The sequence below is a fragment of the Pezoporus flaviventris genome, unplaced genomic scaffold (genome assembly GCF_033815535.1).
Source record: "Pezoporus flaviventris isolate CSIRO_AGI_PZ_B2104156 unplaced genomic scaffold, CSIRO_AGI_Pfla_v1 ptg000066l, whole genome shotgun sequence".
NCBI classification, from domain to species: domain Eukaryota; kingdom Metazoa; phylum Chordata; class Aves; order Psittaciformes; family Psittacidae; genus Pezoporus; species Pezoporus flaviventris.
Window position 1 is genome coordinate 14,109,083 of NW_026892614.1, and position 14,958 is coordinate 14,124,040.

At 46.5% G+C, this 14,958-nt stretch overlaps 1 protein-coding gene across 4 annotated transcripts in view; it reads left to right on the forward strand.

Moving 5' to 3' along the window:
- Positions 1-9,659: 9,659 nt before the first annotated feature.
- The window catches only part of TRIM67 (tripartite motif containing 67), a 41,935-nt gene continuing 36,636 nt past the window's right edge, over positions 9,660-14,958 (forward strand). For all 4 annotated transcript variants that reach the window (XM_061471323.1, XM_061471325.1, XM_061471324.1 and 1 more), the window contains exon 1: positions 9,660-10,888. In XM_061471323.1, the coding sequence (XP_061327307.1) occupies positions 9,980-10,888 (909 nt within the window). In that variant the 5' untranslated portion in view covers positions 9,660-9,979. The remainder of the gene's footprint in view (positions 10,889-14,958) is intronic.

Sequence of the window (14,958 nt, forward strand, 5' to 3'; positions counted from 1 at the left end):
GGGACTAGTAACAATTTCTGAGTTGACAAGCAAGCAGTAACAGAGAGGGGGCTGGAGCATCTCCATGGGCTGGAGGAAGGCTACACAGTCATGCAGCTGCTTCTGGCCACATGCCTGGGAGAGGCACCATGGAGAACCTACGGTCTCAGTGAGCCCCCGGGCAAGACCGTGACAGGAGAGATGAAGGGCTCTCCCCTCAAGGGTGCGTGGCCTATTTCAGGGTATTTATAGCATAGCCTTTCTTTGTTCTGCATTATGTCCTTGAGGGATGAGAGTCAATTAAAGTCTGAAGGTCAGAGCTAGCACTGCTACCCACAGTTACTGTAGGAACAGAAACGGCTGTCAGCAGAGCCAGAAGTAACCTGATGCCCAGAAGCAGACAAGACAGTGAGTAGAGTAGGAATCTGTTGTAAAACTGGAATCTTGCCAAAACAATTATGCCCCCCCTTTCCCCAGCTCCGCTAGCGTTTGCTTCTGCAGTACCTCTCCAGCTCCTAGTCGGGGTGCTATGGTCACTTGAGCAGGCAAAGTCCCCGGGGACAGCATCCTCTTCATCCAGCTTGACCCACGTGAAGGGTGGGTGTCAGATCTACCCTTGCCAGCTGCCTGGAGCGACAGTCAGGGCAACGGGCATCTGGTCCCCACGGCTGGAGGTGCCTGGCCCATAGTGGGATGAGCCATGCTCTCAGAGTGAAGTGATCCCACCCTTCACTTCTTGCTTGCAGACCTGTGCTGTGCACAGATCACAAATGAAGACTCTGATTTTACCCAATCAGAAAAACCCACAACCCAACCCAGCAGCATTCAAATTGGAGATAGTCCAATTGTTAGGAGCAAATAGAAATCACTGTGCTCCCCTCATGCAAAACATTTGTGGTGCTGCTAAATGAGCTGCTGCAAATGTAATATTCCACTGATTTTTTGTTACTCAGTAACTGCTGCGGTGGTTCAGCAGTGAACAGCCTAAACTGAGCTTTTCTAGCAGAAAAACAGTGAAAGAAAATGGGAAGTTCGAGATGTAGAAAGGGACTGATGACACCAGTGGCACAGTAGGAGGGAAATAAGGAGCAAATGGAAGTTTGGCAGTCTGGGATGGAAAGGCTAGGTTGCAGGCAAAGCTCCAGAAAAGGGATCAGGGGGTCATCATCCTATTATGAGATCAAGGAAAAGCAAGTTGTGAAGGCAAATGGAATAATTTAAAAGAAAGCTAGTGAGAGGGAGAGATGAGGACAGCACTGCATGCTACTGAGGCAGAGATCTGCCTGGTTTGGGACAAAGGAGTTGGTAGGGCTGTTACAGTCTTAATCCTCCCGTTAACTAAACAACATATTAAAGATCGGCCAAATCACTGCTGCTCTGCCTCTGCAGGCAGCAAAGCTCATCTCCATTGCTGCCATCAGGTAAGGGAGCACTCATGCACAGCCAAGAGCAGTGCTCACAGGGAGCAGCTTGCTGCTGCTTGGAACTGCCTCCCTAGAAACACGTGTGCTCATCCATGGAAGTAAAGCCTTGGGTCACTGATATGGTGCATACACAGCTGTTTGCAAAACTAAGGGTATTATTTTAGTTCCTCCGCCTGCCTTAACCTAGTTTTGCCCTTCCTCAAATTCTCCTTAGCACTTTTTCCCTATCTGTTTTGTTGCACTCCTATTTTGCAGTCTTCCCCAGTATCCATTACTGGTTGATGTGAAAGACAAGTGGACCAGATTCATTGTTAGGCTCAGGTGATACTGCCTTTTTTTCTTCTTCCTTTGGTAATGGCTTGCTAAAAATTAAATCATTTAGTAAAAGGACAAATTAAATCATCATCTTATTTTTTCTTTGGGTAACATAAGAGTGTGTGTGTTATATTTTGTTTGAATTAAGGCTATAATCATACACACATTGCTGAAACTGTTACTTTTCGTAAAGTGGCTTTATTATCTTCTGCGTATTTTTCTTTGTGTGTGGAGCTTTTTCTTCCTATGAAATTGCATATCCGTGGAGGATTTGGGGGCACTCAGCCAGTCAATCCCATTTGGAGCTGGATGGTGGTTGTAGTGGGCTAAGTCCCTTATCTGTCCCCTTCAGCTGTTTTACTTCTCTGCTATTGATGAAACATAAAATTAAAAGTGGAATCAACTCAGAGGAGGTAGGAGCCCAGCAAGAGACTTAGGAGGGAAAAGTTGAGGAGGAAGATTCTGACTAATCTCTGTGCAGATGGGCTAATGTGCTGATAGATTTGGTTTTAAATACACATGCAGTAGATCGGGTATTTCACAAACATTGCCATTTCATTTATCTTTGTGGGTATCAAAGCAAGTATAAGAAGAAAATGGAAATCAGGTTGGTAATGGTTGGGGTTTTTTTTGGAGAAGTGGGTTTTATGGAATTCTGGTTTCCCACATGATGTGTACTGGGAAATGATGAAGCTCGGGGAATGAATAGGAGGCCTGAAAGTGGATTAGCCATTCCTACAGGGCAACAGCAGAAGCATAAAGAACTAGCCAGTGTATATACTTGATTCTGTGATTACTTCATGTTATATACATGCCACAGTGAAAAAGCAGCTCAAGCTATTGAAATCAGTGGTTACAATGGCACAAAATTGACATCAATAACAATATAAATTTGATGGACCAGACTGTCTGGTGAGTCTGCAGGATTCATAGTTGCCTTTGTACCTTCTGACTCTGCAACAGAGAGGGCCCTGAATGTTTTCTAGGTTAGTACTTCCCAGTAGGCTAAATGGTGACAGCTTCCTGTGTCTCTTGATGACCTAGATTGGTGGAGGTGCACAGAAGTCAGCTGATGCTGCTTTCTTCATGCAAACCTCTCTGCTGTGCTTCTGTTTGGGGGCTGGCATTAGACAATGCACACTAATGAATGAAATGTCTTGTGTGAGTGATTCTGCCCAGGGAGGATCCTTTGCCTCTTGTATCACAGCAACATGCAAAACAAAACCTCATGATCAGCATTGTACCCCATTACCAGGCTGGTCCTTCCCCTGCAGTGAGGGCAGGAAAAGGGCAACCCTTTAGTGCCTCAGGGACAGGCAGGCAAATTCTTCTCTTGAATGAGGGTTTCTTGCCATAGCCAATACAGAGGAGTGACATGATAAACACACACACACACCCCCCACCCCTTGCATACGAATCATGTTCTCCAGATCTTGTCCATGGAGGGAAACAAAGGTGGACCTGGAGCTGGGCTCAGTGGGAAGGAGGAGGTGTCAGTCTGTGAGACCAGTGATGGGATAAGGGCAGAAAGGCTGCAGTGGGTGTCAGAAGAAGGAGGTGAAGGAGCAAGGGAGTTTCTCTGCAACAACAAGAGAATGGAGAGTAGCAAGGGAAAGCAACACAAGGAAGAGGAAAGTAGAATCTCTGTACTTATCTAAGAATATTAAAATATACTATCTTTGTTTTCCTTTTCTGCTACTAAAGTAAAATATAAAGGCAGAAACAAGTTGTTTTTCAAATCACAAAATGTAATGCTAAATGAAGCAGTAAGATACATTGCTGGTGAGAGTACGATTGATTTGGCTGATGTCTATTTTATTCCTCCTACTGGGCATCTCAATGAGCTGCTGAAGAGAGGGATGCATAAATTTTGGGTAGGTGAGGTGTTGTGTTGATGAAAAGAGGTATGTAAAGCTTGGCATCTTGTGAACTTCCCTCCCCACCTGATTGATGCTGATGTCTCAGGCTATGGACATTGCTTTTTGGATCAGGTACAAATTCCCAGTGGTGTTACAAGGAGACGCTCCTCCCTATTCCTGTCCCTGTGTGGGCATGGGCATGTCTGAATCTATTTACTGGTGCTGAAAACTAACTGTCCTGGGCTGGATTAATTCTTGTGGTTGTGTGAAATCTACTGTGAGCAGAAAGGACGATCCTCTTCTTGGCTCCTACCCCTTATTTCTCCATGCAGCTGCCAAGTATCTTGATTTTTGATGCTCCTGGTTGACATTACAATAAAGAGAGGCGCCTTTGGTCAAACCCACTAGAACTCCATGTAAATTTTGTCTGGGTAGCTACAGCCAAGGCAGGTTTCACAGGCATCCTGGTCTTTCAAATATGCATTCAGGGCATGGTTTCTGGAGACCTTGTGAGAGGTTCTGAGCTCAGAATAGAAAATCAAAGCCCACCTCTTAGGGTATTTATAGATCCTCCATGGCTCAGGGAAATTTCCTTGCTAGTTGTCTTCTGCTAAACAACGACAGTGCTTTTTTTCTTATATAATCTGTAGCAGAGCTAAGTGGGCTTCCCCTTAATAAAAGACCTTTCTCAGTGAGTCACAAATGGATCAGCTCCCTAGTGCAGCTCACAGAATACTGCCTGCTCTTTCAGGGACAAAATTTCTCTATGCCCTTTATGTAAGGATTTTCTTTACATGTGGAGAGATTGCCACATGGTGGCAATTTACCTCCACTTTACAACTGTATATACAAGCTCCTAAACAAGTCGAGCTTCTTTTCCACAGTCCTGCTTTCTTTCAGCCCATCCTGTGCTCTTAGGAAATGCTGGCACTTCCATGTTAAGCTTACTTGTTCTTCCTTTGTTTTTGTTGCAGGTGTTTGTCCCTTTTCTCTCTTCCCTCCCATCCTGCAATGCTTAGGGTGCCATGATTTTTTCCTGAGTTCTTCCAGCCTTTGTATCAAAAGAAAATCAATTTGGATTTTTGATTTTTGGTTTGGATTTTATATAATCCTTGGTTTAAAAAGCTAGATAAATTTCTTTTCCTTACAGGCATGAATGGGATGACCATGGGGACAGCTGGAGAGGGCAAGGAACCACAGCAGTATGGGTGCAGAAGGTTGAGACAGAACACGAGTCCTTGCTCAGGTCAGCTTCCTATGACCCTCTCCTCCGGTGTGCACAGGGAACAAAGTGAGGAGCATAACCCAGTCTCTGCCATAATACCATTGAAACCAAATCAGTTCTGTGAGACATTTACACACTTACTTTAGAAAAGGGCAGCAAACTGAACAAGAGCTCTCTATTATAATCATACTGTGAAGATGCTGACCACGTGGTGTTCTGAAATGGGTCCAAAGCAGGGCACAATTTCCTGCTTTCCTTTACACGCAGCTGCTCAGGGTCCAGCACTCTCATCCTCCCAAAAAAGAAAGCACCCTTCTGAGGATGCAGCCTCAGGTTGAACTGTAGAAGCAAAGGAGAGGATCTCACTCCACTGCAAGCACAGCAAAAAGAGGGGGCTCCTTGCACAGGAGAAAAGCCAAGATATCCCTGGAGTAATTCCAGAGGCTTGCAGGCTGAGGTAGTTTTACAACATCACAGAAACATGACATCTTATTTTTCAATAGTCCTCACTGTAGGTTAGTGCCTTTTGTTCTTTCTTTTCAACACAAATTTGTTAAGGAGTGTTGAAACCAACCTCTTGTTTGTCTGTGCCAACCTACCACTTTTTTTTTTGTTTAAAGTAGTATTTTCTTCTGTATCGAATTCTGTTCATAGATGGCTAAAATAGATTTAAAAGTGGGAGTATTTGTCAAGCAATGTTTAGGAGCAAGCATCATTTTTTGCCATTTAACCATCATAACAAGCATATATTCGGCAGACAGTCTGAATAAAATTCCATTGTATAGAATTGTCCTCCTTTATGAATTATATTTTTTATGGCAGATTTATGCCTCTGACAGAGAAAATTCAATACGTAGCTGTATTTCTATTATACATACAGTCTTCTGCTAGCCAACAGATAAGCTTTTTATCAGCAGCTATGCTTCTGTGGCACTCTTCTGGGCTCCTGCCAAGCTCTGCCTTCATTCCTTTCATGAACAGATCAATGTGCAAACATCTGAAAACCTTAAATAACATAATAGCTACTTGAATGCATGCCCCAAAAAAGCCCCAGAACCAAACTGATTTCAACACTGCTACACCAACATAATGTACCTAAAGCAAATCTACAAAACCAAGGAAAGAAGGGAAAGCGATTGCACATACCTACCATTTCCAAAGCTGCCCTGCCCCACAGTTTGTATACATCAGCTTTTCCTCTAAGCCACGGTGGGACCCCACCTTCCCGTGCCTCTTTGCCACATCACCGCTCAAACAGAACATGCAACACCAGCATCAGCCAGAGCTGGTAATGTTGGGAAGAAGAGTCTGGGTAAAGAACGTGATGAGGAACAAGTAGAGGGGAGAGATCACAGTGTGGTGTGTTGTTTGTTATGCATAAGAACAAAATTTGGAGGGGGTACATGTATCAAAACACAGAGCCACCGGTTAGTGCTCCAGTCTAAAATTCAGAGATGACCAGCAGCTGCATTGTCCACAGTGGCTGTCAAGGGTAATTGAGCACTATGCATTTATCAGGAAGCAGCAAGAATCTTCACCTTCCACTGCCACACAAACAGATGACATTAGCCCATTTTGTCTTCTCTGCTCTTGTGAACTAGAGAAGTTCACTTTGGTCTCCTTTTTGCAATGGGATAAGCACCTGTGGAGAGAAGACCCTTTTATTCTGTTACCCTTCAAATGGGAGGATGTGTGCTTGGAATGATGCCTGTTAGCAGGAGCGATGCTGGAATACTAGAATCAAAAAGTTCCCCATTGGGAAACAGTGGTCATAAAAGAAGAAAACAGAAGAAAGTGAAGTGACCTTGGTGGACAGCCATTGAAGGAAAAAAATGAGAAAAGAAACAGGGAAAACTGATTGGAAAGTTGCCCATGTGAGGGCAATATGACTTATAAAAGGGTACAAAAAATGGAACATGAAAGCACGCACCTTCCCCCCAAAACCCCAAACAAACATAAGCATACGCAATGAAACAACCGACGTAAAAAGATGAATCAAATCTCTCTCCTTACTGAGGGGTTATACTGCCTTATCTTTTTTTATATGAACTTATAAATATATTTCATTAGCTTTTTTTCCTGTCAGGGGGGATATAAAAGATGCTAATAAGTTCTTACAGAAGGTAAATAGTTTAAGGGGATGATACTAGTGATCCTGAAGTATTAAAATAAAGATCAAAGCCAGGACTGCCAGAATAGGGTTTCTAGGTTATCTATATACCATTACATCTCTAAAAGATTAAAGACTCATTTGAACATAAAAAGATGAAAAATCGTAGGGATCATCTCCATTATAAAAATGGCTTGATTACAAAACACAGTAAAGGCCTGATTCTCTCAGGCTCAGACTGAGCTGGTGTTTTATGAATAGATCTATTAAAATTAGTGGGATTGACTTGGTGTGATCTGTTTCTCAGCAAGAATAAGGGTTTCCAAAGTCAGTCCTGCTCAAGCTCAGGTGCATTTTTCAACACTTCAGTCAGTTTCTGTTCTGGCTTCTGGAGCAGTAAGGATGACAGCAGCTTTTTGGCTGGTCACCTCCGTTGTCATCAGCAGTGCAGTTGTTATACAGATAAATATTTGTCATAAGGAGTGAAATCTGTGCTCTGCAACTTAAACCCATCAGATCATCAAGTATTGTTACAGTAGGTGCTAGCTCCACCTGGTGCCATGGGGATGAAGGTTTCTGCATTCAAACTGTAATTCCTTGGAAACGAGCTGTTCTGGGATGAGTGGGATAAGTAAACAAGTGCTCTAGGCCACGCAGCTCTCCCTTCTCTCAGAGCCACAGCAATCATGGGCATAAACATTTCAGACATACTGCTGAAGTAGGTGAAAAAGACCCTGAATGAAGTAAAAGTCAAACCATAGTACCGAAAAGACCAGATTGCTTTTTTTTTGGTCTCTGTTTCAAATGTCACCTGTTATGGCAATGTACTCTCAGGACAAATGAGGCTTTTGGAGAGGACAAGTAAAGCTCAGTTTGAAAGAGGGTGGTTGTCCTTCAGAGGTGGTGCTTCTCTTCTCATTTCCCTCTGTAGTCAAGCACAAACAGCTGCAGGTCTTTACATAAACTCTAGAGTAGCACTCAAAACAGAAATGTAAAATTCAGTACATTAGAAGTTGTAAGCCCCAGCTAAGAAGTAGGTATAAAGGAGAGCTGGTTTGTTTTGGTGTTCATATCTTTACATTTCCATCACCTTCTGTCTGATACTTCATTTTGCTCAGATGTCTCAGACTTGCTGCTACCGTTACAAATGTTATGATCATTGGCGGCTAACACACAGTCCAGGTAGAGAAAGCAAGCAAAAGTAGAGGAAAAAGCTACAGTGCCTTCCTAATAATTTTTAAGATTATGGCTTCCAACATAGACTTGAAATCTGTGACTTGGATTCACCTATAGGTCTGAAGGAATCCTTAGCATGCATCCATTCCTGCTGCTGACAGATGGCAGAGCAGAGAAGGACGACTATGAAGATAACAGCATTTCACCCACAGCTTTGTCTTGCACTGTAGTAGCATAAGGTTGCTGTGAAATCAATGGTGTTTCAGAACATTTCTTGCACTGCCAAGGTTTCTGTCTGGAGGTAGCCCAAACACACAGTCTAGAAACTCTCCGTCTCGGCACAGAGGTCACACAAAAGAAGATTCCTAGCCAGCAGACAGGCAGGTTTATGTGGGTCAGAGCCGTTTCTTTTTGTGCCACGAGCCCTGCCTGCCCTTCCCACCTTCAACTGGGGAACTACAAAGCTTTAAGCCCCTCAAAACCTTTTTCCCCCTCAGCTTGTCAGGAAGGTGGCTAGGCAAGATACAGGAAGGAAAACCACGGAGAGACTGAAAAAACCTGGAAGTTTTAATATATTCCTACTCTCTGTCCCAATTGCTCCTTTTCCATGCATCAACAGTTTTAATAATCTGGAAAAAGCAAAACCTGAAACTGGAAAATCCTTTCCTACCCAGTGTCACAAAAGGCTCATCATATACTGAGAAACATTATGATGAGAGGCAATGCATTTAATATGTTCTCTCTCTTTCTTTAGTTCTGCATTTGTAAAATAGCTACTCTGAAACAAACAACCTGCATTTTAAAGCAAATAAAAAATTAGGATCTGCTTACGGAACCAAAGTTAATACAGAAGGGGCTTTTAAACAAGATAGATGAAGAAAGAAATAAATAAAGCAGTGAAATCACTCTTACGTGTAATCTCTCTCCACTACAAAAATAAACCACTGCTACATCTACGCTAAGCATATGTAGAGTAAACAAAACAGATGGAGGATTTCCCACTGCTGGTTCCTTTCTTCTAAGGGTGGTTATTTTCAGTTCATAAACTCTCAGCTGTCATCCCTGATTTATCCCCACCACAAATTTCTGCCGGGGTTACCCGGCTCCAAGCTGGGGCGATGAGGCACGTTTCCCAGCTCGCCACTCTTCCCTCCCTTCCAGCCACAACGTTTGTACCCGGGGTTTGTGCTTCTCTTGTAACCCTAGTTCCGTTCTTCCCTCGAAGAGGGCCTGACATTTAGTGCACCCCGTTTGTGCTCCCGCATGGTGAGATGTGTGTGAAGGAGAGGCACGCTCTGAGTCTGTTGGCAAGCATCCTCTTTTCTCCAGGGAGGGAAAAGGCGCTACTAGGGATAAGGAAACCCCGCCTGCATTCAGCCCACTACCCAAACAATGGCTTTATTTAAACATATAAAGACATCGCTGCACAGAGATCCTTTAAAAAATGTTTTCGCCGGAGAGAGAGACCGACCACTTATTTGCTGGAAAGGGCTCTTCCCGCCCCTTCCTACTCCTGCCCTCCCTCCTCCCCCCGCCTCCCTTCCCCGTATATTATTACTCTATGCCACCAACGTTAAAACAGCCCCACCGCGCTCCCTGTCCGCGCCGCGGGTGCGAGGCAGCCCTGCCCTCGCCGCACGCACCCGCCGGGCTGCTCCTCCGGCCCTTTCCCCGACCCGGCCCCGGCCTGGCCGCACGGAGCTGTCTACCCACGGCGGGTGCTGAACTGCCCGACGCGGCAGCGGTGGCCGGAGTCCTCCCGGCCTCTGCCCGGCGACCGGAGCCGAGGTAGGAGGCGGCGGGCGCCGCGGAGGATGGGGGAAGCCGGCGGCGACCCCGCGCCGGCCGCCTGAGCCCGCCCGCGCCCCGCACACAAAGCCTGGCAGCGGCCATGGAAGAGGAACTGAAGTGCCCGGTGTGCGGCTCGCTCTTCCGGGAGCCCATCATCCTGCCCTGCTCGCACAATGTCTGCCTGCCCTGCGCCCGCACCATCGCCGTGCAGACCCCAGAGAGCGAGCAGCACCTCCCGGCCCTGCTTCACCCGCGGAGCCCCGCGCCGGCCGCCGCCGCCGCGCCGGGGCCGGGAGCGGCCGCGGGCTCCGCCGCCTGCCCGGACTCGGAGTGCGCGGCGGGCGGCGGCGGCGGCGGGGACCACGCGGACAAGCTGAGCCTGCACAGCGAGACCGACAGCGGGTACGGCTCCTACACCCCCAGCCTGAAGTCCCCCAACGGTGTGCGGGTGCTGCCACTAGTGCCGGCGCCCCCGGGAGCGGCGGCTGCAGCTCCGCGGGGAGCCGGCCCCGCCAGCTCGTCCCTCACCTGCCCGCAGTGCCACAGGAGCGCCTCCCTGGACCAGCGCGGCCTCCGCGGCTTCCAGCGCAACCGGCTGCTGGAGGCCATCGTGCAGCGCTACCAGCAGGGCCGCGCCGCCGCCGCGGCCGCCGCCAAGTGCCAGCTCTGCGACCGCAGCCCGCCCGAGCCGGCAGCGGTGCTGTGCGAGCAGTGCGAGGTGCTGTACTGCGCTGCCTGCCAGCTCCGCTGCCACCCGGCCCGCGGGCCCTTCGCCAAGCACCGCCTGGTCCCGCCGCCCTCACACCCGGGCGCCCCCGGCGGTGGCGGCGACGGCGGGAAGGGGGCGGGCGGCGGCCGCAAGCTGCCGACGTGCGCCGAGCACGACCTGGAGAACTACAGCATGTACTGCGTGAGCTGCCGCAGCCCCGTGTGCTACCAGTGCCTGGAGGAGGGCAAGCACGGCAAGCACGACGTCAAACCCTTGGGCGCAATGTGGAAGCAACACAAGGTGAGACCCAGCGGTCAGCCCGGAGGAGCCGGGTGATGCTTGGCACTGGGGTTTGTCCCAAAGCCCCGATGTCAGGTTGCGGCTTGTGGGACATAAGGTTACTTCACATCCTTCACCCTCCCTGACTTTTCTTCCCTTGGCATGGTGTTCTTAGGTCTCTGGTCCTCCTTGCCTGCCCGTTGACTCTGCAACCCCTGCTCAGTGTTAGAAAACCCAGAATCCCTCCCATGTTGGCCTCACCGTAGCCAGGAAATTTTAGGCTCATCCAGGACTCAAGCAGAGACCTGGGATTAGCAACTGTTTCACTACCTTGTTTGCCTTCCACAGGGTCCTTAGCCATCCCATCCTCTCACAGGTGGCAGCAGCTGCCTGTGAGGAGATGGAATGGACATTTCTTCTTGCACCACCTCCCTTTCACCCGGGATTCAGCGCAAGCTGCCACAAATATTTTCCACCACATGTCAAGGAAGAAGAGTGGCCCAGAACCACCCAAGGAATTTAGGCAGGAAAGCATGATAAGAAGGATAGTGGGATATTGTGTTGTCTTCTGGGCCTCAAAGAGGTCTTACTTCCCCCTCAGTTTCCAAAGGGGCCAAGACGAGTGGGTGGAGGGACCTTCATGACACAAAGATGAGTAAGGAATCGTGGGGTGGATGGGGTTTGGGAACAAGCAGAGCTTTCTCTGATTCACATAATATCATAGTCTGATTCATGCTTCCCTGAAGCAGTGCACCTTAGCCCACCTGGAGTCCCTGAGGAGACGCCAGAGCCTGCTGCTTCACTACACAGGAGCTTTACCGAGGTCTGGTAGAGCTGCTGGGTCACTTGGCCATGCTCTCCTTGTTAAAAATAAAACTTTGCAACCTGAATGAAGAGCAGAACATGATCTTAGGCGTTGAAAGAGTGGATGAAGTTAACATTCTGGTTAAAAATGGTGGTCTCTGGAAAAATGATTAGTTAATACATGTGAATGTACAGAGGGGACTGTAATACCTGAGTGCTGACAGCAGTCCTCTGGAGCATCCCGCTGCACTGGGACGAAAGGACTTCCCCCACAGCTGGGCAAAGAGCACCTGGCCAGTGCTGCTGCCCACAGGATTACCTTCTTCTCACTTCCTGCTGCAGTTAGGTGTAAAGGAAGCACCAAGAGATCATTTCAGATGCTGCAGGAGAGGATGAAATCAAGAGCAGTCTCACCATCTCTCAGCTTTGGGGTGGTCGGGCACAAGCTAGGCTAAGACATTTGGCAAGGCAGAAAACTGACTTTTGATTTTTAAGATATTAAAAATATGCCCCTTGGGTTATTTGCATAGTTTGTCCATCTGAGAAAGCAAAGTTCTTCAGGACATGTTTCAGTTTGAGTGCTCTGCCAAGGGCTCAGCCATCTCCTCCCTAACATGAGGGGTATTTGTGCAGAGGAGAAGTTCTCTGGGCCCAGAAGAAGCAGGCTGTGAATTTGTAGCTATTGCTGGTTATGCCAATGGCAGAACCCACTTTGGAGCAGAGTTATTTCAATGAACAAGGACTGAGTTCACTGTTCAAGTGTGGCTGATGTTCTGGAGAGTGTGAGAGATCAGCTTGTGTTTATTATGTTCTACCTTGAGCTAAAACTGTTTAACGCTTTTCTGAACAATGTGATAAACTCTGGTGTAATCAGAATCAGTCATTTTCTCTCTTTCCCACTATCAAATATTGTCAAAAGCATGAACAGTCCCCCAGAGGGTACTTTTTTCTGGGACTAAGGTATCATAGAATGTAATTTTCTCCTGATTTACAGACTCAAACAGTGTGAAAAATCTAGTGAAAGAAAAAAATACTCAAAATTAACTAATTTGGGAACTCTGAAATTGTGCTCTTGTGACTATTACTTTTCCCAGAACAATGCACTTGGAAGAAAATAAATATAATGGGACTGTATAACCAGACAGCCTAAATCATCAGCTCACATCCACTCAGATAAACTGGTTTAGAATTACATACTTCTGCTTAGAAATTGTTCTCAAGTACAGCAATTCCTACAAGTTTATTACCTGTAGTTACTTCATCCAAACCGTAAGTTACTTACATTGAGTGGCCTGCCAGATGTAATTCACTTTTTATGTGTTCTCTCCAGATGCTCCAGGTGTAGCTGGTAGAGACAGCTGGAATGGCTTGACCATGAGTGTTCTTAGCTCAGTAGATCTGACAGACTGACAGTTGTTCAACATCAGCTGATAAGCACCTGCTTACCTCCCTTTGAGGCCAGAGACTGGTATTCTTCACATAAGAAGGACTGCCAGAGCCATTTCCCCACTTCTCAGACCACAGTTTCATCCCACAGCCACAAACTTCAAACTTTTTTTTCTATTGACTGTGTGGAACTGCTTTTCCAGAAGCCTTGCTCACCTTCAGCTTCAGGATCCATTTCCATTCCACTTCTCGGTTAGCCTTTTCAAACTGTTTGACAGCTTCTTTGTCTGGGCATTATATAGTGATCTAGTGGCAAATCTCAGAGTGCTTTGCCTTGTCTGTACAGTGCTGCAGACCATGCATTGAAATCATGGTATCATAGAATGGTTTGAGTTGGAAGGAACCTTAAAGATTATCTGGTTCCAGTCCTCTGCCCTCTTTGTAGAGACACCTTCCACTAACAAAGGTTGCTCAAAGCCTCATCCAATCTGGCCTTGAACACTGCCAGGGATGGGGCAGCCACAGCTTTTTGGGGCAACCTGTTCCAGTGTCTCACCATGAAATGGTCATTTACCCTCAGCTTTAGTGCTGGCATGAAAGTTGAACTCGACTGGCTGTCTCCCGTTAATGGCTCGGGTTCCCCATGGCGCTGCTGTATGTAACTCCTCTTACAGAGAAATTAAAAATGATGTAAAATAACAACAGGGTTCCAGTGGCATAAAATTGTGAAAATCCACTAACTCAGCTGGATTCTGTTACATTCATCTGTATTGAAAAGTGCAGCTGGACCACCAGTTTAAGGTTATCAATTAAGACTCTGTAAGTTTTTTTTCCAAAGATAAGTCCTTTTATGTCTTCATGAGCAGGAACAGTGACACCATTGTCAGATTTAAGTTGGTAGGCCTTTTGATCTACCAGTAACAGGAATGATCGTGGACACATTTCACCTTCAGGACAGTGGACACATTTCAGACAGTGGTCACATATTGCCCATTTAGATTGGGCAAAGCTAAAATATATACGTATTTTTTGGTGACAGGGTTTAGTGTGAGGTGTCCCTGCCCATGGCAGGGGCGTTGGAACTAGGTGATCTTAAGGTCCTTTCCAACCCTAACTGTTCTATGATTCTATGATTTTATGATCTATTGAAACACTGAAAAAAGTCATAGCTGGATAGGTCTCTGAAAGGCAGGCAAGCAGGTGACTGAAGGCAAGTGTTGGAGTCCAAATACCTGTTATTATTTGCTGGCCTAAAGAGTTGTGTTCCCCCCAGAATGCGGGCTGTTTCAGAATTCAGCACCAGAGTGAGCTTATCTAATCAATAGTTAATATGCTACTAAAGAGAGACAGAAGGAAAACAAGTTAAATGAGCATGAACTGTTCGGTTGAAAAAGGACATGGGCATTATCTGGTTCATTTTCTAAAATCAAAGGAAGCGTCTGTCTTCCATGCCTACCTGAGTTTAATTACTCACCCTTGTTATCTCTCTCTGTGTTCCTGTATTTGATAGAAGTAGAAACTTGGTACCCATCTCCAGCATTCACATTATTTGTTCCTAGACCAGGTATTCAGGTAAAGATAACACCAGCTAGAATACTGTTTGTCAGGAGTTATTAATTGTCACAGTCAGTGGAGCTAGTAACTTTTCAGTTTGGCTTCCAGTAAATATTTCTGCAGTATGAAAGATTGCTCTGAGGGTACAGGGCATTTTCTGTGGTTTGGTTGGTTTACCGAGGGCTTAGTCATGGAGCTCTATTTGATTTGAATGGGGAGTGCATGATTAAATTCCACTGCTTTGTAAGGTATCCGTTACAAATGCTTGGAAAAACAAGGCTATTATCTCTAAGTGGGTTTCACAAATGGAGATCTGGTCTCCTCCTCAGCTTCACGCTGCAGTTGCA